The sequence below is a fragment of the Chlorocebus sabaeus genome, chromosome 12 (assembly GCF_047675955.1).
Source record: "Chlorocebus sabaeus isolate Y175 chromosome 12, mChlSab1.0.hap1, whole genome shotgun sequence".
NCBI lineage: Eukaryota > Metazoa > Chordata > Mammalia > Primates > Cercopithecidae > Chlorocebus > Chlorocebus sabaeus.
In genome coordinates, this window is record NC_132915.1 from 28,555,626 (window position 1) to 28,582,781 (window position 27,156).

Here is a 27,156-nt window from a genome sequence, read left to right on the forward strand (position 1 = left end):
CTGTGTCTGTGTGTGGGTTTTGAAGAAGCCATTACTAAAGCTGACAGAGAGGAGACTGCATGTCACCTGGAAATCTCGGACTTGGAGGTGGCTGTGGTGACCACACAGGCATCGGTTGGCTCTCTTGGGGCTGGGGATAAATGCATCTGAGTGTGGAAGGAGGGTCCATGCAGATACTGGTTGGCAGGGGTAGACTGTAGCCGTGCCTGACAGCTTTCCATGGGGAATGCAGTGCTGGCTTCTTCCAGGGCACTCGCTAGACTATATTTCCCAGCCTCCCTTAGTTAGCTAAGTCCACGCCACTAAGTTCTTCCCACCAGATTGTGAGTGAGGAACAAATGCCACTTCCAGCCCTTCTGTGCTTCTAGCCCTTTCTGGCAAATGGAACTTGGATAAAGTGAATGAGACTCAACAATGCAGAAGATAGTAAGGCACTGACAGATAAGGACCAAACTGGAAGCTGGAATGAGTGTAGTTCCTAATTCACTTCACAAGGTATGCCAACCTTGTACTGCCCAGAGAGGAGGACACAAACATTATCGGTGTGAGCCATTAAATATTTGGGTCTATTTGTGATAGCGGCATGGCTTGCCCTAACTATTAGGATCTTGAATAAAATAATATTGAAACTCTGGAAACAACCTGAATGTCCAACAATAGGGGATGGGTTAAATGGATTATGTCGCATCCATACGATCTAATACTATTTCATTAAAAAGAATGTGGTGGATACTCAGTCACATTGCTGCTCAGGAAGAAAACCAGGTTCTAATGGGAGAGGGAGGGAAGGAGGGAGGAAGATACCTATGAAGTGGAAGGTGTTTTATCTTACCCTGGGTGGCCCAAAGTTCCCGATTTCCTCAAATTCATCAGGTAGACACTCTGCTTTTTGACATTCCGAACCTGGTTGAGGCCACGGAGGTTCGAACTCTGAAAGTCAAAGTTAAGAAGTACATTACTATTTTCAGTGAATTATAACCCATTAATGCATAATTTATATATTGCTACTTCTACATTCAAGAGTGCCTATAACCGGGTGCTCCACTTTTTCTAAGAAAAAGGGAATACGTTACTTTTCTCTAAAAAAAAAGTCTCCTCTTTTCTCTTCTCCTCTCCCCTGGTTTGCGGTTTCCCACTTAGCCCTTCAGAAATGCAAATATAAACTTTCACCTCCCCCTCACCACACATTCCCTGCAGGGCCAGCTTTTCTAACTGTGTGCTCTTCCAGAGCACAGATCTCTCCTCCGCTTGCCAGCAGATTTGCAGACCAAAGCAAACCCACCACAGAACTTTCCCTTCCAGTGGGTGGTGGCCTGGAACTTCCACCCTCGGGGGTTGCCTCAGGACTCTCTTTCACTGGGAGGGCATATTGAAAGCATGCCCACTTGGCCACTGCTACAGCTTATTTCTAACCAGGAAGGTGCCAAGTCAACTGTCCTGTAGAGTAGGCACAGAAGTAGCAGAGGGACCCCCTGCTTGCCCTTGCACACTTCCCCCCTTACCTTGTAAAAGTGTCCACTTTCTGCTTCAAAGCGGAAGCAGCACTTTTAAAGAAAGGCAGGACGCTTTGTACCCTTTACCCAAGCTAGTTTCGGAATAAATTCACTTTTTTTTGGTACCAGGCCTTGCTGTTGTTAATTGGACTCTGCATCCAGTGAACAACTAACCCGTATTTTGGTTACATAATCATGCTAAAGTGTTTTTTTTTTTTTTTTCCTGGTTTTTGTTTTTTGTTTTTGAGATGAAGTCTCACTCTGTCACCCAGGCTGGGGTGCAGTGGTGCGATCTTGGCTCACTGCAACCCCGGCCTCCTGGGTTCAAGTGATTCTCATGCCTCAGCCTCCCGTGTAGCTGGGACTACAGGTGCCCGCCACCACACCCGATTTTTTGTATTTTTAGTAGAGACAGGGTTTCACCATGTTGGCCAGGCTGGTCTTGAACTCCTGGCCTCAAGTGATCTGCCTTCCTCAGCTTCCCAAAGTGCTGGGATTACAGGCGTGAGCCACCGCACACGGCCCTATGTTAAAGTTTTTTAGGAATATTTCTTAGGATTTTTTTTTTTTTTTGACCTTTTAGTGCATTACAGTGAGGTCTCCCTGTGTCTCTCTAAGCCCGTGTTGTCCAATAGGCTAGCCAACAAACCACATGTAGCTATTTACATTTAAATTTAATGAGGTAAAATAAAGTCAGCTCCTCAACTGCACCACCAGTTTCAAGAATCCTGTGGCTACATGTGGCTAGTGGTGCAGACACAGCATTTCCATCACATCAGGAAGGTCTGCAGGGCAGGGCTACCGCAGGCTGTTCAGGTTACAGAGTGGTTAGCAGGAGGCTGGGAGGCATCCACAATGCTCTTAAAAGGTCACTAAGAGAAGCAACAGGAAATAGTAAGAGGCAGAAGCCTGCTGAAGTCCAGAAGATTGGCTCTGACTGCTGACTGCTGTCTGACAGATCTTATTAGCAAGATCTGCAGGAGAGAATGTGACCTGTTGATATTTTTTTTTAGTCCCTAACTGCTGAGCATCCAGGCGACAGGGTCTGAGTTGATTACCACCAGCTCTGCTGACCAGCTGGGGAGATGAAGGAAATAATCAGACAAGAGCCAGTGGGGTGCAAGAGTGGTACAGCTGGAGTGGAGAGATGCAGGGGAGTTGATGGAGGGAGGCGGAGGTGGCCTGGGTCTTGCCAAGGACCTCAGCTGGACCTCCTCCTGGGAAGGCACTGAAGGGCTTTAAGAGATTGGAGATAAGATTTACATTCTCCAAAGGTCACTGGTTGCCATGGAGAGAAGAGGTGAGAGACTGTTACTGCTCTTGAGCCAGCAGTACCCTTAGCAAACTCAGAAAAGGGAAGGCAGAAGGCACAGGGCTGGGAAGTGAGTGGAGAAGGAAACGGGCTGGTGGACAGTGGAGTGGGAGGTTAGGGCAGAGCGCAGACCTTAGAAACACATGGCTCTGAAGAAGTGAGAGGGCAGCCATGATAACTACTGTTAGAGCTATCGCACATTCTAGAGTGTTCACCATCTGCTTGACACTGCTCTCAGCCTTTACATAAATGGACTCAGTCCTCATTACAATCCTGTGAGGGACGTACTCTTATTACAATCCTTATTCTCAATAGTTATGTGCTACAAAGTTGCCACAAACACTCAACGAGCAAATTATTTACAGGAGAAATACAAGGCCACGACCTCCGTAAGCTGCTGGTTACAATATTGTTACCAATTGATCAATATATAACCTTATTTCTGTTTAAAGACACCTTATGAAATATATAGTTGATTCATTAACACTGATCTTGGCTGGGCATGGTAGCTCACACCTGTAATCCCCGCACTTTGGGAGGCCAAGGTGGGAGGATTACCTGAGCTGAAGAATTTGAGACCAGCCTGAGCAACATAGAGAGACCTCATTTCAACTTGAAAAATAAAAAACATGAGGCTAGGCATTGTGGCTCATGCCTATAATCCCTGCACTTTGGGAGGCAGAGGTGGGTGGATCACCTGAGGTCAGGAGTTCAAGACTAGCCTAGCCAACATAGTGAAACCCCGTCTCTACTAAAAACACAAAAATTAGTGAGGTGTGATAGCATGTGCCTGTAATCTCTGCTACTCAGGAGTCTGAGGCAGGAGAATTGCTTGAATCCGGGAGGTGGAGGTTGCAGTGAGCCAAGATCGCACCATTGCACTCCAGCCTGGGCGATGAGCAAAATTCCACCTAAAAAAAAAAGAAATCAAAAACATCTGGGTGTGGTGGGGTGCAACTGTAGTCCCAGCTACTCAGGAGGCCGAACCAGAGAGGTAGAGGCTGCAGTGAGCTATGATTACACCACTGCACTCCAACAGCCTGGGCAACGAGGGAGATCCTGTCTCAAACAGCAGCAACAAATTAATTGACCTCAGGACAACAGCACCTTAACTCATGCCTGACAAAGCTTCTCTAACACACGCATTTTCTCTGTAACGAACATCACAGCCTCCTCGTGCTGAACTTTGCACTACACTTAGAGACAATTTTAACAGAGAAATCACCAGAAAACAGCATAAAAATGTGAAAAACATGGCATTAACCAGACTGTGAAAAGGACGCTCTTTACACTATGACAGCTGAAATAAGAAGGCAGGGCAGCACTTTGTCGAACCTTGGCTAGGAACATGAGCCTAGAGGAGCTCACATTTTTTTGCCGCTCTGCACACATCTTTGAAACGACCACAAAAGGGCCAGGGGTACTGATTTTGGGGGAACAGATTTTAGCAAGTGGGCAAATTCACAAGTAGAGAATCTTAACGAATCAGGATCAACGATTGTGTTTTACAGATGAGGAAACTGACACACCAAAGGGTAACTTGCTTACACAGATACAGAGACATTAAGTGGCAGAGCTGGGATTGAACCCAAGCTGTCTGGCCCCAGAGTGTGTGCCCAGTGGAAGGAATTGTTTTCCCAGCAATCAGAGCAGTGCTCAAAACATCCAAGGACAAGCGTCTGAGAACGTCAGGCGCACCTCCGGGAAGTTCCCAAATCTCCAGGATCCTGGCCCCTCAAACCTTAGTTGTCTTAGTCGCTGATACCTTCACAATAGCTGTTTTTGTTTGTGTGTGTGTGTTTTTAGTTTAATAGAGATTTGATGGTTGTTATTGGTGGGAGGTTTGGTCAAATGTAGGTTACTCATTCAAAGGCACAAGTTAAAGTCTTTCTTCGGCTGTTTTTAATCATCAAAAAGAACCATTGCCAAATACTCCTTGCTTTATATCCTACCTGCTTTTGTCAGTTTAATATTCCTTGGGCAACTGCTAAATCTTTTGGAACCTCAGTTTACTCCTCTGAAGGAAGGGATCATGGTACTCACAACAAACCTCACAATCGTAAGCATAAAACAAGAGAACAGAAATACCCCAAGTACAGAGCCTGAGGGTGTTCAGGCTCTGAACAAAAGCATGGAGACCTAGGTCAGAGGCAAACGTCGGCCTCTGCCTGAGGGAGGCTCCATTCTGTTCTTTCTGCTTGAGGGAGGCAAAGCTTGGAGGTCAAGGTCATAGGATGAGTGTTTTCTTTTTCTTTTTTTTTTTTGAGACGGAGTCTCACTCTGTCACCTAGGCTGGAGTGCAGTGGCATGATCTTGGCTCATTGCAACCTCTGCCTCCCGGGTTCGAGCGATTCTCCTGCCTCAGCCTCCTGAGTAGCTGGGATTACAGGCGTGTGCTACCATGCCCAGCTAATTTTTATATTTTTAGTAGAGGCGAGTTTTCACCATGTCGGCCAGGCTGGTCTTACTCCTGACCTCATGATCCACCCACCTTGGCCTCCCAAAGTGCTGGGATTATAGGCGTGAGTGACTACACCTGGCCAGGATGAGTGTTCTTTCTAAAGCCACCCGGTGGCCACCTCTCCCTCTAACTCCAGGTCACCCGTGAGCCCTTGGACCACAAGTCATGGTAGGCTTGCCTAGCTTGAGTCTTCAGATGTGTGTGCTCGCTCACACAGTGCCAGCTCATGGGATGCATTTGAGGAAATAGTAGTTTCTAGGCCTAAAGTCTCAGGCCCATGGGTCAGGAACCACTTGACCCAATCATTGCCCATCCCCTGGTAAGGACTGGCCTGGGTGGCCAGCAAGGAGCCCAGCTTTCCTTCCCAGGTGTCCCCTTGTCGCCCCCGGCCCCGTCAAACCACAGCACTTGAAGAGGGAATCAGGACTTATGCCTCGCAGGGAGAGGATGAACTGGTACAACCACTTTTGGCATCAAATGAGTTGACTATTGGCTGGCCCTTTGCCCAGCAATTCCATTCTGAGAAATTCACCTGAAAGGAACTTCTGTCCATGCACAAGAACAGTCACAGCAGCACCATCATAACAGAACACTGCAACCAACCAAATGTCACCTAAAGGAGCCTGGGAAGAGTGTGACATAGAGTGTGATATATTCACCCAATTGGACGCTATCCAGCAGTAAAAACAAATAAATGACAACTGCATGCATCCATACAGATGACGCTCAAAAACAGTGTTGAACAAAAGGGGGCAAGCCACAGCAGAACAGATACGGCAGAACACCTTGTATATAAACAATACATGGATTGGGGGAGATACAGAGGAGGTCAAACTCTAAGAAAAGGAGCGCATGATTAACAGAATTCGGGCTGGCAGATTCCTCTAGGGAGGATGGGGCAGTGATGGGGTGAAGACAAGGGCCTCCTGAGGAACAAGTAAATTCTATCTTTTAACCTGGTGTCAGGGATACAAGTATTTGTTATTTGTCTTAGTCTGGGATGCTATAACAAAATACCAGCCACTGGGTGGCTTATAAACAATAGAAATGTGCTTCTCAGAGTCCTGGAGGGTGGGAAATCCAAGATCAATGCACCAACAGCTCTGGTGTCTGGCGAGGGCCAGTTTCCCGGTTCATAGATGATGCCTTGTCACTGTGTAAGGGTGAACAAGCTCCGTTGGGCTATTTAGAAGGGCACTAATCCCAATCATTAGGGCTCCACCCTCATACCTCATCACCTCCCAAGGGCCCCACCTCCTAATATCACTTCAGTGATTAGGTTTTAACATATGAATGATGAGGTGACACAAACATGCAGACCATAGCATTTATTATTAGTTTTTAAGCAGTATAAATATTTACTTATTTATTTTTGTGAGACAGAGTCTCGCTCTGTCGCCCAGGCTGGAGTACAGTGGCGCCATCTGCAAGCTCACTGCAAGTTCTGCCTCCCGGGTTCACACCATTCTCCTGCCTCAGCCTCCCAAGTAGCTGGGACTACAGGCGCCTGCCACCATGCCCGGCTAATTTTTTCTTTTGCATTTTTAGTAGAGATGGGGTTTCACCATGTTAGCCAGGATGGTCTCAATCTCCTGACCTGGTGATCCACCCACCTCGGCCTCCCAAAGTGCTGGGATTACAGGTGTGAGCCACCGTGCCTGGCAGCAGTATAAATATTTATATATCCTTTTCTATGTGGAAACTTGTGTAAATTGTCTGCAAGACAATAAAAATGATTTGAAAGTGAGTGACAGTATAACCTGCTTGTTAGGCCTAAAGCCAAAAGGTCATAGGATCACAGGTGATGGTCTTGTCCCTCTAGGAAAATAGATGTCTAAAAGCTGTCCAAGGCATGCAGAAGTGGATGCCACAGGAGCTTATTGAGTTATTTAAGAGGCAGCATGCTATGGTTTGAATGTCTGTCACCTCTGAAACTCATGTTGATACTTAATTCTCAACGTGGCAGTATTGAGAGGTAGGGCCTTCAAGAGGTGACTGGGTCATGAAGGTTCTTCCCTCAAGAATGGATTAATCCATTCATAGATGAATGGGTTATCATGGGAGTGAAACTAGTTAGGCTTTATGAGAAAAGAAAAGAGGTAACAGTCAGCCCCTTACCATATGACGTCCGTGCCGCCTCAATACTCTGCAAAGTCCCTACCAGCAAGAAGGGACTGGACCTTGGACTTCTCAGCCTCCAGAGCAATAAAAAAAACATTATTTTACCATACAAATTGCCCAGTTTCAGGTATTCTGTTACAAACAACAGAAAATGGACTAAGACACATCCAGTTATCTCCTCCTCGAAGCTGTCTCCAGTATTTAAGAGGAAACGTTAAAGACGCAGCCCCTGTCACATCCCTCCATCAAAAAACACAGGCTGCCTTGTGGAACCAGAGTCCTTCCCAGCCTCCGGGTAAGTAAGGTTGGGGCTGGGGACTTTGGGGTTGTGCTCTTAAAAGCCATTTCTGTGGATTCTTGGTTCTGCTGAGTAGCCAGATCTGAGAACCAATGATCAGGCACTAAATACGCTGTTCCACGTGGTGGTCACCAGCCCCCGTGGCTACTGAGCACTAGAAATGTGGCTAATGGGACTGAGGACCTGGATTTTCAACTTTATTTAATTTTAATTATTTGAGGTGATAATAAAGTAATAATGTTATTAAGAGACTTTTTTTTTTCCTTTTTTTTTTGGAGATGGAGTCTCGCTCTGTCGCCCAGACTGGAGTGCAGTGGTGTGATCTCAGCTCACTGCAACCTCCGCCTCCCAGGTTCAAGCAATTATCCTGCCTCAGCCTCCCGAGTAGCTGGGATTACAGGCGCCCGCCACCACACCCAGCTAATTTTTGTATTTTTAGTAGAGACAGGGTTTCACCATGTTGGCCAGGCTGGTCTCAAACTCCTGACCTCAGGTGATCCGCCCATCTCGGCCTCCCAAAGTGCTGGGATTACAAGTGTGAGTGACCACACCCGGCCTAGGAGACATTTAAGTGTGTTTGGAACAACTTGACTATGTGAACCATCATTTTCAATTGTCAATTTTATAAAACTAAATAGAGATCGAGCATTTACTTGGAAATTGTGAATTGAGATATGCTGGAAGTATATGAGTATGAAAGGGTATGTAAGATATCTTATTACTGATTTGTGTGTGTGTGTGACACATTTTTGTGTGTGTGACACAAGTATGTAAGATATCTAATTACTAATTTGTGTGTGTGCGTGTGACAGAGTCTCCCAAAATCTTGGCTCACTGCAACCTCCGCCTCCTGGGCTCAAGTGATTCTCATGCCTCAGCCTCCTGAGTAGCTGAGACTACAGGCACCCACCACCATGCCGAGCTACTTTTTGGTAGAGATGGGGTTTCACCATGTTGGCCAGGCTGGCCTTGAACTCCTGATCTCAGATGATCCACTCCCCTCAGCCTCCCAAACTCCTGGGATTACAGGCGTAAGCCACAGTGCCTGGCCTCATTACTGATTTTTAAAATACTGATTACATGTTGGAATGATAATATTTTGTATGTACTAGGTTGAATAAATATGTTGTTGAAAATGATATTTTTTTCTTTTTAACTAGAAAATGTAGAATTATGTGTGTGGCTCCCATTCTGTTTCTGTTGAACAGCTGCTCTAGAGGTAGATGTAAGGGATAGAGAAAATGGTGGGGAAGAGGACTTCAAGTGAACTCAGTTTCTGATGAATTTTGGAGACCAAGGGGACCTTAGGGTCAATCCGAGACAGTCAGGGCTTTAAAATAATTAAACAGGATGGTGGCCCCAGTTGCCACTGCCATCCACCCAGCTCCTCAAATACCCAAGATGTGCAAGGGAACTGTGGAAGACAGGTTAAACAAATGTGATTAATTCAGTATGGAAAAAAGACGCCCAGCTGGTGACAGAGGTTGCTAACCATCTATCCATAAACCCTGTGTCCACCTCCTGGGCGCCAGCGTCAAGTTGGGTGTGTTTGTCAGTCAACAGCCCTTAACAGCCACCAGGTACCATCCAAAAAACTGTACCACCTCTTGTCATTCTCCTAAATTAAAAACTCTGCTGATTGCCGGATGCGGTGGCTAACGCCTGTAATTCCAGCACTTTGGGAGGGCAAGGCGGGCGGATCACCTGAGGTTGGGGGTTCGAGACCAGCCTGACCAACATGGAGAAACCCATCTCTACTAAAAAATTAGCCTATAATCCCAGCTACTCAGGAGGCTGAGGTAGGAGAATCATTTGAACCCAGGAGGCAGAGGTTGCAGTGAGCTGAGACTGAGTCACTGCACTCCAGCCTGGGCAACAAGAGGAAAACTCCGTCTCAAAAAAAAAACAACAGAAAAAATAACTTTGCTGACACCCCATGCTGTCCACACAGGCAGGGTGGAAGCCCAACACGCAGCAGCTCAGGTAGTGCACAGAAGCCAAGAAATACATGTCTGCTTTCCTAGAGGGGGTCTAAGGACCATCATGGCCACACTTGCCTATTTTTCCAGAGATGCTGGGAAATCCATTTTATTTTTTATTTTTATTTATTATAATTATTTTTTGAGATAGATTCTTGCTCTGTCACCCAGGCTGGAGTGCAGTGGGCGATCTTGGCTCAATGCAACCTCCGCCTCCCGGGTTCAAGTGATTCTCCTGCCTCAACCTCCCGAGTAGCTGGGATTACAGGCGCGCGACACCACGCCCGGCTAACATTTCTTTCTTTCTTCTTTTTCTTCTTTTTTTTTGTATTTTTCAGTAGAGACAGTGTTTCACCATGTTGGCCAGGCTAGTCTTGAACTCCTGACCTCAGGTGATCCACCTGCCTAGGCCTCCCAAAGTGCTGGGATTATGGGCAGGAGCCACCGCGCCCTGCCAGGAAATCCATTTTCTAAGTCCCAACTTTTAAGCACTGGCAACCAATCCCAAAGCTGTTTCAAATACAATGCGGGCCAAATAACACGTGTAAGTGGGAAGTTTAAGCCTAAAGTACAAACTCCGGGGAGCAACACAAATATGGCTTGGACTTGGCCTGCCTCTTTCATCTCCCCTAATACATGCCCAGCCACTCAGAAGGGATCCCCTTCCGCCTTCCTTGCCTTTGCCCAGACGGTTCCCTCCTCGTGGAACACCCTCCACCACTTCCTTGGCATCTTCAAGACCCTCATTAAATACCCCGTCCTCCCCTTGAGGAATCTTCCTCATCCCCTCAGCCATTCTTTGGGTTTCCTCCTTTCAAGTCGTGGCATAACTGGGCCAGATATTTCTTTGTATGCCCAAGGGAAGAAAGGGGAACTAACTTGAAGTTCTTAAGACTTTATCTATGTTATTACCATTTAATCCTCACACCAGGTCCGCAAAATGGGCGTCACCTTTATCTTCTCCCTACAGAAAACAAAGCCACGTCTCAGAGAGGTTAGGGGATCCCCCAAGGTCACACAGCTCTGCGGAGTGGGGCAGAATTTGGAATAAAGGTCGGGTCATTTTCCAGAAGCCAGAGACCCTGCTGCTCTAGCTACTCTGCAGCTCTGAAAGTTTCACCTCGCTCCAGGAAAGCATTCCGTTCAAAAAATCTAGCCTTAAAAATACTAGGTATGTGCGCGCCCATGCGCGCCAACACACACACACACGTTATATATAGATACACACAGACACACACATGATGTGTATGTATATACTAGCAGATACCACCTATTAATATTATTGAAACAAGTTATCGCTGAGAAGTGACAAGCATGGAGACAGCCGCAGACCCCTCGGAACCGGTCCCCTCCACCAGCCTGCCCTGCCTTCGCCCGTGCCGTGCGCTGCAGTCGCACTGCAGGACAAAATGTCCCCTTTTCCATTGGAAAGCAGAAGCCAGTGCAAATGCAACCGGGAGAACTAGAGAAGGGAGTTGCAAGGCCGCTACCGCCGGACTGCCCTGAGACCTAGCAGGGTAAGCTAGACCGGCGCGCGTCCCCGGAGCGTCCACGGCGTGCGCGGCACCTCCCTACGCAGGCGTGCGACGCGCGGCGTGCGGCCCGCGGCGGTTCCCGGCGCGGATACTCACGGCGTGGTGGGTTGTGCAGGTCGCATTGATGCCGGTGCGCAGGCCCCGGCGGCTGCAGAGCGGGGCCAACTCTGCCGGCCGCGGGGCCCGGGTGAGGGTCTGGGCCTGGGCCGGGCTGGGGGACGCCAGGAGGCCGGCGACTGCGCGGCGCCCGAGAGTCCACATGCTGCTCTGAGTCTGCCGCCCGCTCCGCCCTCCAGGGCGGGGTGCTGCGGCGACCCCTGGTGGCCACTGGCCGCAGGCACTCTTCTGTGGGGAAACAGCCTGAGGTTAGACCTCAGGAAGAACTTCCCAGCTTAGCACTATTCGTGCATTTAACAAAAATGGAGAGCCTGCTTCGTGCAAAGCACGGAGTGCAACCAGGACCCCTGACCCCAGGGAGACTACAGCCTGGTGTCCCGCCGCTTCAAAAATTCTAAACAGGAGGAACTTGGGAGCTCTGTCTTGCTGGGAAGTGGGTGCATGCACGACTTGAGGCTGCTTGGCCGCCGGTATGGGTTTACAGCAGTTGGGTATGTGGGACCAGGAGACGGATGCCTTGTGTAAATCTGTACTCTGCCCACTTCCTAGCTGTGTGACCAACGGGCAAGTTAATTAACCTCTCTGTGCCTTGTTTATAAAATGCAGTTTATAAAAGTTCCTGCTTCATAGGATTGTGGTAAGGATAAAATGAGTTAAGCCCTGTAAAGTTTTTTTGGACAGGGCATGGTTCCTGTTAAGTGCACAATAAATATTGTTAATAGATTTTGTTTGTTTATTTATTTTTGAGACGGAGTCTCACTCTGTCCCCCAGGCTGGAGTGCAGTGGTGCGATCTCGGCTCACTGCAAGCTCCGCCTCCCCGGTTCACGCCATTCTCCCTGCCTCAGCCTCTCGAGTAGTTGGGACTACAGGCGCCCACCACCACGCCCAGCTAATTTTTTTTTTTTTTTTTTTTAGTAGAGACGGCGTTTCACCGTGTTAGTCAGGATGGTCTCAATCTCCTGACCTCGCGATCCACCCGCCTCATTTATTTGTTTGTTTGAGACAGAGTCTCACTCTGTAGCCCAGGCTGGAGTGCAATGGTGCGGTTCTGGCTTACTGCAACTTCCCCCTCTAGGGCCCAGGCAGTCCTCCCATTTCAGCCTCCCAAGTAGCTGGGACTACAGGTGTGTGCCACCACACCCAACTAATTTTTGTATTTTTTGTGGAAAGGGTTTCATTATGTTGCCCATGGTGGTCTTGAACTTCTAGGCTCAAGCAGTCCTCCCGCCTGGGCCTCACAAAGTGCTGAGACTGTAGGCATGAACCACCCACCGTGCTTTGCCTATTGTTGATAGATTTTAAAAGAGAATTTTATTTCCGTTACATATTACAAAAGGATGCAAATTGTGAAAGTTTTCTTCACATTTTATGTATGCTTTAGATGATGTCAAATGTGAGCCGAGTGTGGTAGTGCATCCCTGTGATCTCAGCTACTCAGGAGGCTGAGGCAGGAGGATCACTTGAGCCTGGGAGCTCAAGGCTGCAGTGAGCCAAGATTGTGCCTATGAATGAATACTCACTGCATCCCAGCCTGGCCATCATAACAAGATACTGTCTTTTTTTTTGTTTTTTTTTTTGAGACGGAGTCTTGCTCTGTCACCCAGGCTGGAGTGCAGTGGCCGGATGTCTACTCACCGCAAGCTCCTCCTCCCGGGTTTACGCCATTCTCCTGCCTCAGCCTCCGGAGTAGCTGGGACTACAGGCGCCCGCCACCTCGCCCGGCTAGTTTTTTGTACTTTTTAGTAGAGACGGGGTTTCACCGTGTTAGCCAGGATGGTCTCGATCTCCTGACCTCGTGATCCGCCCGTCTCGGCCTCCCAAAGTGCTGGGATTACAGGCTTGAGCCACCGCGCCCAGCCTAAGATACTGTCTTAAAGAAAAAAAAAAAAAAGAAAATGTGAATCGTGTACACTTTTCATGGCAGAGATGGGAAGGTACTAAAGTTCTTCCAAAGCCACTTTGTGAATCGTGAAGAGAGACATATTTACATACTTAGGATGCTAAATGACAAATGTCAAGAGGAATGTAACAGGTATGAGTGTTGAATGGGAGTATATAGAGCTACGGATGGGGGAACCAAGGAAGTATTCATGGAAGAACAGGCGTTGGCACAGGGCCTTCAAAAATAGGGTGGAGGAGGTGAGGATCTGATTGCCTGTCAAAGAGGTGGTCCAGGGCGTTCTGGATGAGAGGCATCTTTCTGTGTTTAATTCTAGGCAGCTGCTTAAATACTGTTATGTATATGCCAGGCCTGGAGAAATCATTTTCCCCCTGCGAAGTATCTGGAGATGCTTTTGATTATCAAAATGGGCAGCTGTGGGGTGGGTGTGTTCTACTGGCATCTAGGAGGTAGAGGCCAGGGATGAAACGTCCTGTGATGTGCAAGACAGCCCCCAACCTGTGCAACAAAGAAGTGTCCAGTCCAAAATACTGCCAAGATTGAGAAGCCCTCCTTGAAGCCATAAAGGGAGAGCCCATAGGCATCAACGGGGAGTGTTTTCGTTGCCAGCCGTGGTCTCAGACTCTGCCACACCAACAGTAAGGCCCTTCCTCACATCATCAGAACTGCATTATATACTCAGAGAGAGCTGCGTCATTAGTTATTATTATTATTTTTTTTTTTTTTTGAGACAGAGTCTTGCTTTGTTGCCCAGGCTGGAGTGCAGTGGTGCCATCTCTGCTCACTGCAATCTCCACCTCCTGGGTTCAAGCAATTCTCCTGTCTCAGCCTCCAGAGTAGCTGGGACTACAGGTCCCCACCACCATGCCTGGCTAATTTTTGTATTTTTAGTAGAGATGGGGTTTCACCCTATTGGCCAGGCTGGTCTCGAACTCCCGACCTCAGGTGATCTGCCCTTCGGCCTCCCAAAGTGCTGGGATTACAGGTGTGAGCCACCGCGCCCCTGTTGTATCGTTATTAGCCAGCATGCTTAGCAAGTTCTGACATAGAAAGGCCACTAGCAAATGCTCCAGCTGCCTGCAAAGTTGGTATCATTGCCCCAACTTTTTGGCCAAAGAAATAGACCTAGAGTAGCAGATCAGAGAAGATGAAGGCTTCGAAAGAACTCGTCCTTCTCCAGTTCCTTGGAGGTAGTCAAGAGGAATCAGGCACACTTGGTAAGAAGCTGGGGCACTGTGGCATGGGCAAAGATGTTGAGGGACCCTCTAGTACACTGTACCTGTTCCTCTCTTGGTTGCTTTTAGCCCCAGGTAGGCAGATCCTAACAGCTGTCAGGTTAGGGGTAGGGGAGGATTTCACCAGAATTGCCATGCTCTGCCATTAGGATATTTTGATAGGATTTATCATAGGGCAATGATTCTCAAATATGGTCCCTGGGCCAGCAGCCTCAGCATCACCTGGAAACTTGTTAGAAATACAAATTCTCAGGCCCTGTTCTCGACCTACTGAATCGGAATCTCTGGGGTTTCGAGGCCCAGCATTCCATGGTTTAACAAGACCTCCAGGTGATTCTAATGTGCTTTAAAGTTTCAGAAGCACTGCAGTAGCATAGGCCTTGGGCAAAATTGTGAGTTAAGCCAGTGTCACCAGGGTGATCATTTTAAATCTAAAAATCTAAATCTCAAATGTGAATCTAACCATAGCCCTCCGCTTTCACCACCATCAAGATAAATTCCAGCTTTTTTAGTATGACAGAGGAAGCTTTCTTGCCCACCTTAGCTCTGCCAGCGCCCTTACCACTCTCTTCTGTACACCCCACTCTGCATATTGGGAGGCATCTAGACATCTTTGCTTCTCCAAACTATTTGTAGTTCCTAGATCAAGTGATGCTTTTTCCCTCTCGGGCTATCCCTGATGATGTTCCTTAGTCTTCCATCCCTTTCCCCGGTATGGAAGATTGGATCTTCCAAAGAGGGCCACACCAATATTTGTCGTATGTCATATGCTGTTTGGGACTTTGACATTCCTCTCACCCAGGGATGTTATCTATTCTCCTCCCTTCGAATTCGGGTCGGGGCTATAATTATTCCAACCAATAGGGTACTGCAGAAGTGATGCTCGGTGACTTCCAAGTCTAGGTCTTAAAAAGGATGCAGCTTCCTCCTAACTCCCTCTGTGTGTGTGTGTGTGTGTGTGTGTGTGTGTGTGTTTGTTTGGGTGTTTGTTTGTTTGAAACAGAGTCTCATTCTGTTGCCCAGGCTGAAGTGCAGTGTTGTGGTCATAGCTCACAGCAGCCTTGACCTCCTGAGATCAAGTGATCCTCCTGCCTCAGCCTCCTAACTAACTGGGACTATAGGTATGCATCACCACACCTGGCTAATTTTTAAAATTTTTAAAATTGTTGGTAGAGACAGAGTCTCACTATGTTGCCCAGGCTGGTCTTGAGCTTCTGAACTCAAGCAGCCTCCCACCTCAGCCTCCCAAAGTGCTGAGATTACAGGTGTGAACCACTGTGTCCGGCACTCCCTCTTTTTGGGATGCTGACACTGGGGACCAGCCGTCATGTTTTGAGGAAATCCAAACTAGCCAAAGTAGAGAGACAATGTAGAGAGAGCTGAGGCCCCCTCAGCCAACAGCCAGGGTCAACCAGTAGACATGTAAATGAGTCATTCTTCAGATAATTCCAGCCTCTAGCCTCCCAGTCTTCCAGCTGAATCCTTAGACATCATGGAGCAGAAACAAGGTATGCCTTATGTGTTCCAGCTGAATTTCAGGCCCACAGAATCTCTGAGCAGAAAAGATGTTTTCACAGCTTTAATCCAGTATGTTTTAGGTAATTTATTACACAGCCATAGTAACTGGAACATGGGGCTACTTTCTCCATATCCTGTAGGACTCAGCTCAGATGTCAGAGGTGACCTCCTCCAGAATCCTTTTAGGAAACCAAACTTCCATATTCCCACAGATGTGCCTTGGGTACCTCTCTGTGTTTCCACAGCCTGCAGTGTAATTATATTTTCCTGTTTATCTAATATCTCTGACATAGACACTCTACTGGTGAGTGAGTGATATTCTTTGTTGGCCTCCTGTTTCTTCAGTAGCAATCACTGTTGCTAAGGGAATGGGGTAACACAATTGGCCAGTTCAGGGGGCAGGGCATATTACCTGATGAAGGGCAGTGAGAAAGAAACCTTGTAGGGCACCAAAAAACAAAACAAAACAAAAAACCAAAACCCAATCCTCTACAGATGACCAAACCTTAAGTCTCCAAATTCTCACTCATGCTTGCTTAGCCCCGGGCTTCAGCTCAGTGCTGTGATTCAGCCTAAAGACTCAACTTCCTGCCGGGAGGTGACTTCAGCTCTGGGGAAAAGAAAGCCCACTGCGTTTGCTTGGATTGATTGGTAAGAGAGATTGATAAAAGGATGTTCTCTGACATTTGCCAAGGGCAATTTTTTTCTATAATGAGGGAAGAGAAACAGCTGTACGTCCCGGGAGACTGAGTATGGCACTGGAGTCAAATCCACACTCTGGAATGCAATTTGATACATCGCCTTAATATTAATATAAATTAAATTCATAAGATACTCAGCAAAGTAATCAATAATTCCAAAGTCAATAAATATTAAACACATACATGATTTAGATAATGAGCTAATTATTGAACGTTTCAGTGGCCAGAAAAAAGGAGGTTTGGGTGTATTTTCTGAGAGTGGCTCCCTGCAGGGTCCCTTGGGTAGTGTGTGATGGCTTTTGATCTGTGATCTGACAGATTAAGGGAGCTTCAGGCAGAGGCCCCTCTCTCTTGTACAAAAATACTCTTCTTGGTTACTGTTTGAGGGAACAAGAGGAAAGAAGCGTGTGATGTATCTGAAATATAGCCTTTAGAGACTCATTCTTTGTGTTAACTAAGGAATTTGCATGAATATACCTAATGAAGCCACCTTTGTAAAGGTGATGACAGTGAGAGGAATTTAGCTCGGCTGACTCCATCTTGCTTCTGACTCACAGGCTGGCTGTCCTCACTTATTTCTGGGCATATAAAAAAGGCCACACCAAGCTAACTGTGGGAGGAGTTTAGTGTATAGTTTAACTTTGAAACAAGAATGGTAATAGTCCCTCCCTAAAACTGAGCCCCTCCTTTTTCGGGGACTGAAACTGCCTTTTTAAAACTAATGAGAGGCCACAAGATGAGGAGTATGGGAGGGATCTGAATTCTGCTAAGATGTAGGCATAGCTTGCCTTCCTATAGTCATGTGCTGGAGGTCATAAGATTCATGACTTCCCCATTTGCTCTTGTAAATAACATCACTATTTATTTTGGATACCAACTGACTTCACTTGGACTCGCGACTCATGACTCAACCAGTCCTGTGGCCAGCACCCTATGGTGGACTCAGCACATGAGGATTCTTTGCCATGCTCTATCCCCAATCAACCAGCAGCACCCATTCCCTAACTCCCTGCCTGCCAACTTATCCATAAAAACCGTAGCCTCTGAGTTCTCAGAGAAACTGATTTGAGTACTAAACTCTTGTCTTTCATGTGGCCAGCCTTGCCTTGATTAAACTGTTTCTTTACTGCAATACTGCTGTCTCGGTGAATTGGCTCTATCTGTGCAGCATGCAAGAAGTATAGTATAGTAGAAACAAGTAGACTTTTTGGGCTCAGACAAATGTATTTGCAAAGCATAATTTTCAAAAAGTTAAAAACGTAATTCTCATGCAAATGTGTAGTGAGCATTCATCAAAGATTAATTAATTAGAGTGGTTTGATGGACTGAAGTGTGTTCTCCCAAAGTCCATAGGTTGAAATTTTAACTGCCAGGACACTCAGAATATGACTGTATTTGGAGATAAGGCCTTTAAAGAAGTAATTAAGGTTGGCCAGGCATGGTGGCTCATGCCTGTAATTCCAGCACTTTGGGAGGCTGAGATGGGCAGATCACTTGAGGTCAGGAGTTCTAGACCAGCCTGGCCAACACAGTGAAACCCCGTCTCAACTAAAAATACAAAAAAAATTAGCTGGGCATGGTGGCGAGTGTCTGTAATCCCAGCTACTCAGGAGGCTGAGGCAAGAGACTCACTTGAACCCAGGAGGCGGAGGTTGCAGTGAGCCGAAATTGCGCCACTGCACTCCAGCCTGGTGACAGAGCGAGACTCCGTCTCAAAAAAAAAAAAAGAGGTAATTAAGGTTAAATGAGGTATTAAGTGTAGGTCCTAATGTGAAAGGTGTGGTGTCTTTATAAAATGAGACAGAAACACCAGGCGCACATGTGCACAGAGAAAAGACCACAGGAAGAGACAGCAAGAGGGCAGCCCTCTGCAAGCCACAGGGAGAGGCCTCGGAGGCCTCAACCCTGCCAGCACCTTGATCTTTAACTTCCATTATCCAGAACGCTGAGAAAATAGATTTCTGTTGTTTAAGCCAGCCAGTCTGTGGTATTTTGTTATGGCAGCCCTAGCAAAATACAAGAGGGAGCCAGCAGGAAGGCAAACTGGTTTAAAGGAAGCTGGAAGAAACTGCTCTATATAGTCAGTGATAAAAAGAGCATTCTAGAGTAAGATTGCTAAGTGAGATATACAACTGGGTAGTGTCCTTCAGGTCTATAAAACTATCATCTTTGGGGTTATTTTCTTAGACAAGAGTCATTTGCATCTTACCAGTTTTCTGCAAGTTGACATTCTTTTCTTTTTTGTTTATTTATTTATTTTGAGACGGAGTTTTGTCACCCAGGATGGAGTGCAATGGTGCAATCTCGGCTCACTGCAACCTCTGCCTCCCAGGTTCAAGCAATTCTCCTGCCTTAGCCTTCTGAGTAGCTGGGATTACAGGCATGTGCCACCATGCCTAGCTAATTTTTGTATTTTTAGTAGAGACATGATGGCCAGGCTGGTCTTGAACTCCTGGCCTCAGGTGATACACCTGCCTTGGCCTCCCAAAGTTCTGGGATTAAAAGCGTCAGCCGCCGTGCTTGCTGTTTATTTAATTTTAATTTTAATTTTTGTTTATTGTCTTCTAAAAATTGACATTCTTGAAACCTAATTAATAGCAAATAATAGGTCAAGCATAGTCACATCATACTGGAACAGAGTTTCTCAATGGTGACTATGTATTGATGTTTTCTCCTGGTCATGTGCTGCATAATGCTGTTTCAGTCAGTGATGGACCACATATGTGATAATGGTCCCCTAAGATTATATTTTTTTGCTGTACTTTCTCTGTGCTTAGATATATTAGATACATAAATACTTACCACTGTAGTACAATTGACTATACCACCTAGTATGGTAACACGCTGTACAGATTTGTAGCCTAGGAGCAGTAGGCTAGACTGTATAGCCTAGGCGTATAGTAGGCTAGACCATCTAGGTTTGGTTAAGTACACTCTATGATGTTCGCAAGATCACAAAATCACCTAATGATGCATTTCCCAGAATGTATCTCTGTTGTTAAGCAGCACATGGCTAACTCTCTGTTGCGGTGGTTGTCCCATACATTGTAAGGTGTTTAGCAGCATTCTTGGTCTCCACCCACTAGATGGCAGTAGTATCTGCTCTCCCATTCAATTGTGACAATCAAAAATGCCTCCAGACATTGTGAAAAAGTCCACTAAGGAGTAAAATTGCCCCTGGTTGAGAACCACTATTCTGGTCTAAGTTTGAATTAAATATCCGAAGCAATCTTTTTGCCTTCAAAGTTTTAGATAATTTTCATGACTGTTCAGATCCCTGCTCTGCCCCTCAACTACCTGTGTGTCCTTGGTCTATTTTTAACCTATCTGAGTTTCAATTTCTTCATCTGTAAATTAAAGCAAATACTTCTTTACCTCAGAGATTTCCATGAGGAGTAAGTGAATTACTATGTGCAAAACACAGACATTAGCGAATACTAGCCCCACAGTTGGCCTCATGGTTGGTCATGGTGTCTTTTAAGAGGCATGTTTATACACCTGTGGTCACGGAGGGCAGAGGGCACTCCTGGGGCCACTTTGGTTGGCCAGGCACACACATCCAGGTCTGGGCTTTCAGGGGACTGCAGGCTGGTGCAGATGACCGAGAAGCCAGGACCCTGCAGATGAGCTGGGCGCCTCCCTTCACACTCTAGGCAGGACAGAGGGGTGGGTGGCCTTGACAAGAGTTAGGGGACAAGAGGGGAGCCAATACCCCTTCCTTCACCCTTGGCCATCACTGCAGGCCAGCTCTCTTCTCTGCCCCTAACCTGATGCAATTATCAATCCCATCACTACTTTCTTCCAGTGCTCAGGGACCTGATGTGCCCCTTGCTGGAGGAACCCTTCTTGCCTTCTCTCTTGCGTTTGGCAATATGGCACCAGAATATAGGGTCAGGAATTCCACATGAAAGTATAGCTGGCATCTTTGTTGCTATCCTTCTACCTACTACATCTGCTATTGAGAGGTGATCTTGTTGATGAACTGAGCTAATTTATGTGTGTGTTGTTAAAACAGGTTGTGGCTTGATAGGCGTTGAAGGAAAAGGAACTTTGATCACCCTCGCCTCACGGGGAGACAACTGCCTTTACTTGGAAAACCACTTTAAGATCAGCCTAGATCCCTCTGTGGGACTGCATTGTCCAGTAGAAAACGTCCATGTTTGGGGGCCTGGGACTCTGGAAAGGGTTATTTTGGGGTTTCAGAGTGGTTCAGCCTAAGGGGGGCACAGCTGTCTCCCATCTGTGGGGGTTAATTGCTTGCTCTCCATTCCCTGCTTTTTTTTTTTTTTTTTTTTTTTTTTTGAGATGGAGTTTTGCTCTTTTGCCTAGGCGAGAGTGAAGTGGTGCGATCCTGGCTCACTGCAACCTCCGCCCCCCGGGTTCAAGCAATTCTCCTGCTTCAGCCTCCCGAGTAGCTGGGATTACAGGTGTGTGCCACCATGCCTGGCTAATTTTTGTATTTTTAGTAGAGACAGGGTTTTTGCCACGTTCGCCAGCCTGGTCTCGAACTCCGGACCTCAGAAGATCCACCCACCTTGGCCTCCCAAAGTGCTAGGATTACAGGCGTGAGCCACCATGCCCGGCCCATTCCTTGCTTATTACAGAACACTAACAGACAAACTGGGCTTGAGGTTCTGAGCCTGACACTGTTGCATAGTGGAGATGTCACTGCTTGCAGGGAAAGGAGAATCAAGCCAGGGCATTCACATGGTGTCTTTCTCCAGGCTTCTTGGCTCCCCTCTTTCATCCCAGCCTGCCTGGCTTCGCTGAATGAAAGCTCTATGAACATCGCTCATCTGTGATGATTGTGACTTGCCAGTCATGCGAAATGCTGCACCAGGCAGTAGGGCTCCCGGTGGGATGAGGTGGGAGTTATGGGGCATCAGGGGGAGGCTGTATGCAAAAGAAAGGGCAACGTGTCCTAGACCCACCACACCACTGGTCGACCCTGGGCAAGAAGACCTGAACCTCCCTGGATTTCAGTTTCCTCATGGATGAAATGGGGATACAAACACTGTCCTGTTTTCCTCCTAGATTGTGAGAATCAAGTACAAACATTTTTAGAAAGCAGGAACAGGACTTATGCGGTGATATTCTGATAGAACTCAGGCTGTTTTTTTTTTTTTTTTTTTTTTTGAGATGAAGTTTCACTCTTCTTGCCCAGGCTGGAGTGAAATGGTGTAATCTCAGCTCACGGCAACCTCCATTTCCTGGGTTCAAGCAAGTCTCCTGCCTCAGCCTCCCGAGTAGCTGGGATTACGGGTGCCCACCACCACACCCAGCTAATTTTTTGTATTTTTAGTAGAGACAGGGTTTCACCATATTAGCCAGGCTGGTCTCGAACTCCTGACCTCAGGTGATCCACCCACCTCAGCCTCCCAAAGTGTTAGGATTACAGGCGTGAGCCACCACACCTGGCCCCGGCTAATTTCTTATGGTGGCACATCACTCACCATTTAACAAATATTAATGAAGCCCTACTGTGTGTCAGGCACTGTTCTAGGTGCTGATTATACAGCAGTGAATAAGACAGGCAAACATCCCTTGCTTCTTATGTTCTATTGTGGGGACACTGATGATAACAAAATAACTAAGGTAAACAATGTGTTAGAAGCCAGGTGCCTCCCACCTGTAATCTCAGCACTTTGGGAAGCTGAGGCAGAAGGATCGCTTGAGCCCAGGAGTTCAAGACCAGCCTGGGCAACATATATCTCTATAAAAAATAGAAAATTAGCCAGGCTTGATGGCATGTGCCTGTAGTCCCAGCTACTTAGGAGGCTGAGGTGAGAGGATCACTTGAGCCTGGGAGGTCAAGGCTACAGTGAACTGTGATGGTGCCACTGCAACTCCAGCCTGGGCAACAGAGTGAGGCCTTGTCTCAAAAAACAATGTGTTAGTTGGTCATCAGTGGTATGGAGAAAAAACAAGGAAGAGGGAGAAGAGGTGTAGTAGCTAGCTTCCAAAAGGACCCTCACCTCTTGGGATCCTATCCCTTGTGTAGCCCCTCCCACAGTGTACCAGGGTTGGTGTGTGTGACCAATAGTAGATGACCCAGGTGATAGTCTCTCCTAAGACCAGGTTATAGAGGACCGCGGCTCCCTCTCTCCCTCTCTCTGATCACTCGCTATTTGGGAGCCGGCTGCCATGCTGTCAGAATCTATGGAGAGGCCCCTGGTGAGGACCTCCGGTACACAGCCCAAAGCCAGCAAGGGCATGAGGCTTGCCAGCAACCACATGAGTGAGCTGGAAGTGGGTCCTCTTGCCTCAGATGACTGCAGCCCTGACTGCCAGCTGACTACAGCCTCATGAGGAACCCTGAGCCAGAACCTTGGAGAAAGCCTTTTTCTCATGCCCTACAGTTGAGAATGGAGATTGAATGTGCTCTGTGCTATGACTGCTGTTATTAGGCACTGTGGGAAGTGCTTTATGTACACTCTCATGTCATCCTAATAGCCATGCTGAGGGTACCATTATTATCTCCATTTTATACACCAAGGCTCAGAGGCTAATTCACCTTTCCAAATCCTCCAGCTAGTAAGTGTCCAAGCTGGGACTCAAACTTAGGCCTTTTAGCTGTGCTGCTATTCTACCTCTCCCTTGCTCTTTCCAGACCAGGCTTGGGACATAACACTAACACCCTTTTCCTTTCATTTCATCTCTTGTCCTTCAGTCATTCCTAAACATTCCTTGAGTTCCTTGGCTCCGGCCACAGTCCTCTCTCTCTTTCCCCTCTGGAGCATCAAATAGTGGTTACAGTATCCACAGGGATGGCTTATGCCATTTCACAGTTCCTGGAATCCACTTTTCCCTTCTCATGAAGCTTCAGCAAGCCATTCTCATCGTGGGTTGCTTGTTTGCCTATTTGCTGATACATCCATTCTCTGCTCCTCATCTGTTTCTTTCAAGGAAACCTGATCCGTGCAAATTACCTTTCCTAAACTCCTTTGCCAGTTTGTTTCAAGAGAGGTTCAGCCAATGAGAGGCGCCTGTGGAAGATTGGCAGGTGGGTGGCATGGAGGAGGCAGGTATTTCTGCCCTCCTTTTCTCCCCTCCCTCATTCCCTTCAGGCACCATCTCCAGCAGTGATTGGGCCTCCTCCGTGGCTCCACCTCTTGCTGGACAGACGACTGTGGTTTCAGCCTCTGCTCCCGGACTCTGGTAACACCCTTTTCCTTCCGTTCCTCTATGCATAGTTATGGTAAATGCAACTTTCTGCATTTCTTAATTTTGAGTTTGTCTTATTCTCCCTGGTAGCTCTTTCAGTCCTTCTATCACCTTTGCAACAAATTCCCTGCATTAGATTTTTCTCTGTGAATTGCCGGATCTAGGTTTTGTTTGTGAGGCTGGACCCCAGCTGATATTCGTATCTGTACTTTGGACTTTATTGCCATTTTAAATTGTTCTTTCTCAGATATCGTCAACTACAGGATTCTGCTTTCTGATTACAGTCTCCAGTTATTTAATCTCAGGTCTTCTTCCATTTATCATGTTTGTTCTGTTCACCCACCCATTCTTCCACCCACTTACTCATCAACCTGTCAAGGAAAAAAGTCAAACTCTGTAAAATATTTAAAGAGTTTTGTTCTGAGCCAAATATGAATGAAATGGCCCCAAGGCACAGTGTCAAAAGGTCCTGAGAATATGTGCCCAAGGTGGTTGGGTTATAGCTTGGTTTTTTTGTTTGTTTGTTTGTTTGTTTTTGAGATGGAGTCTTGCTCTGTCACCCAGGCTGGAGTGCAGTGGCGCCATCTCAGCTCACTGCAAGCTCCGCCTCCCAGGTTCACACTGTTCTCCTGCCTCAGCCTCTTGAGTAGCTGGGAGTACAGGCGCCGGCCACCATGCCCGGCTGATTTTATTTTTATTTTTATTGTATTTTTAGTAGAAATGGGGTTTCACCGTGTTAGCCAGGATGGTCTCGATCTCCTGACCTTGTGATCCGCCCGCCTTGGCCTCCCAAAGTGCTGTGATTACAGGTGTGAGCCACCGCACCTGGTCACAGCTTGGTTTTATATGTTTTAGGGAGACATTAAGACATCAATCAATACATGTATACATGTGAAGTATACATTGGTTTGGTCCAGACAGGTGTGACAGCTTGAAGGGGAGAAGGTGCTTGCAGATCATAGGTGGATTCAATAATTTCCTGATTGGCAATTGGTTGACAGTTATTATCTGAAGACCCGGAAGCAATAGAAAGGAGTGTCTGGGTTAAGATAAGGGGTTGTGGAGACCAAGGTTCTTATTACATAGATCAAGTCTCATAGGTAGCTTAGAGATTGTAGAGGCAAATATTTCCTATGCAGACCTTTAAACAGTGTTAGACTCTCAGTTAATCTCTTCAGGGATTTGGAGGGCCTGGAAAAGGAAAGATCCACTTATGTTAAAAGAGATTTTTGGGCTGGGTGCAGTGGCTCACACCTGTAATCCCAGCACTTTGGGAGGCTGAGGCAGGTGGATCACGAGGTCAGGAGATTGAGATCATCCTGGCTAACAGGGTGAAACCCTACCTCTATTAAAAATACAAAAAAAAAAAAAAAAAAAAAAAAATTAGCCGGGTGTGGTGGCATTCACCTGTAGTCCCAGCTGCTCTGTAGGCTGAGGCAGGAGAATCGCTTGAACCTGAGAGGCAGAGGTTGCAGTGAGCCAAGATTGCGCCACTGCACTCCAGCCTGGGCAACAAAGTGAGACTCCATCTCAAAAAAAAAAAAAAAAAAAAAAAAAAGGATTTTTTACAGACGTAAATTCTCCCCCACAGAAGAAAGCTTTGCAGGGCCATTTCAAAATATAGCAAGGAAACATATACTGGAGTAAAATATTTTTAATTTCCTTCTTTATCTATCATGTGATGTTATACTAGCCTCAGGCTGGAATTTGGTATCTTATTGTTACAAATTTTATCAGTCTTAATACTTGTTTTAATGTGAATGCTGGTCAGTTGTGCCTGAACTTGAAACCGCTATTGCAAAATTATAACTGAGAAAATTATTACAATGAAAGAGATTTGACCCAACCAACTCTACCTTGCTTCTAACCTCCAAGCTGTCCTTGTTTCTTCCTGGGCGTAGGCTGAACTAACTTTGGGGGAAACTTAGTTTATAGTTTAACTTTGAAACAAGGACGATAACAGCCCTTTCCCAAAACAAACCCCCTTCCTGCCTGGGGATTAGACTGCCTTTACAGAACCAACAAATTCGCCACAAGATTAGAAATCATGGTTTAGGAGTCATGCAGCTGAAGGTGGCCAGATTCTGAACCTCCCCAAATTGCTCCTGGGGATAACATCACTATTGTAAAATCTAAGATCAGTGCTTGAGATACTTTGCAGACCCTGCACTCAGTGGATCAGCTGGCACCACCGAGATCAATCAACTGGCTCCTCTGATCCTGTGGCCCCTCCACACAGGAACTGACTCAGCACAAGAGGACAGCGTTGATTCCCTATGATTTCATCTCCGACCTGACCGATCAGCACTCCCGACTCACTGGCCCGTACCCACCAAATTATCTTTAAATACTCTGATCCCCGATTCTTAGGGAGACTGATTTGAGTAAAAATAAAACTCTAGTCTCCCATACAGCTGGCTCTGTGTAAATTACTCTTTCTCTATAGCGGTTCCCCTGTCTTGATAAATCAGCTCTGTCTAGGCATTGGGCAAGGTGAACCCATTGGGCGGTTTTAAACTCCAAAAGGGAGAAGGTATAATGAGGCATGTCTGACCCCTACCCCTTCCTGGAGTGGCCTGGACTAGTTTTTCAGGTTTCTTTGGACTCCCCTTGGCCAAGAGGGGGGTCCATTTAGTCAGTTGGGGGGCTTTGAATTTTAGTTTTGGTTTACAAACCCATCCATCATTGTTTTTTTTGTTTTGTTTTGTTTTATGAGATGGAATCTCGCTCTGTTTCCAGGCTGGAGTGCAGTGGCGCAATCTCGGCTCACTGCAATCTCCACCTCCCGGATTCAAGCAATTCTCCTGCCTTAGCCTCCCGAGTAGCTGGGACTGTAGGCATGTGCCACTATGCCTGGCTAATTTTTGTATTTTTAGTAGAGATGGGGGTTTCACCCTGTTGGCCAGGATGGTCTCGAACTCCTGACCTCGTGATCTGCCCACCTCGGCCTCCCAAAGTGCTGGGATTACAGGCGTGAGCCACCACACCCGGCATCCATCCATCATTGTTTATTGAGCATCTGCAGTTCCAGGCACTGTGGTTGCTGATGACACGGTGGTAACAAAGATTGATAATCAACATGTTCTCACGGAGCTCACAGTCTTGCACAGGAGACAGATAACATAAAAGTATTTACAAAGTCATAAGTGCTATGATGGGGTAATTATAGGATACTACAGGAGCATATGAAAGTGGCCCGGTCTTGACTTGGTAGGGGAGGTGACAGCGTGAGGTTTTGAGATCAGAGAGATGAGGAGTTGGCCAGGTGAAAGACGGCAAGGAGGAAAGAGTATAGCAGTATGTACAGACCCAGAGGCCAG

At 46.8% G+C, this 27,156-nt stretch overlaps 1 protein-coding gene across 2 annotated transcripts in view; it reads right to left on the reverse strand.

The window, feature by feature from the left end:
* Positions 1–11,504, reverse strand: part of FXN (frataxin) — a 39,577-nt gene extending 28,073 nt beyond the window's left edge. The window contains exons 1-2 of one of the 2 annotated variants that reach the window (XM_007969431.3): positions 11,296–11,504; positions 833–930 (exon numbers count right to left, since the gene is read on the reverse strand). In XM_007969431.3, coding sequence (XP_007967622.1) covers positions 833–930; positions 11,296–11,460 — 263 coding nt within the window. In that variant the 5' untranslated portion in view covers positions 11,461–11,504. The remainder of the gene's footprint in view (positions 1–832; positions 931–11,295) is intronic. The other variant, XM_007969430.3, reaches the window with a different exon arrangement.
* Between the last annotated feature and the right edge of the window lie 15,652 nt (positions 11,505–27,156).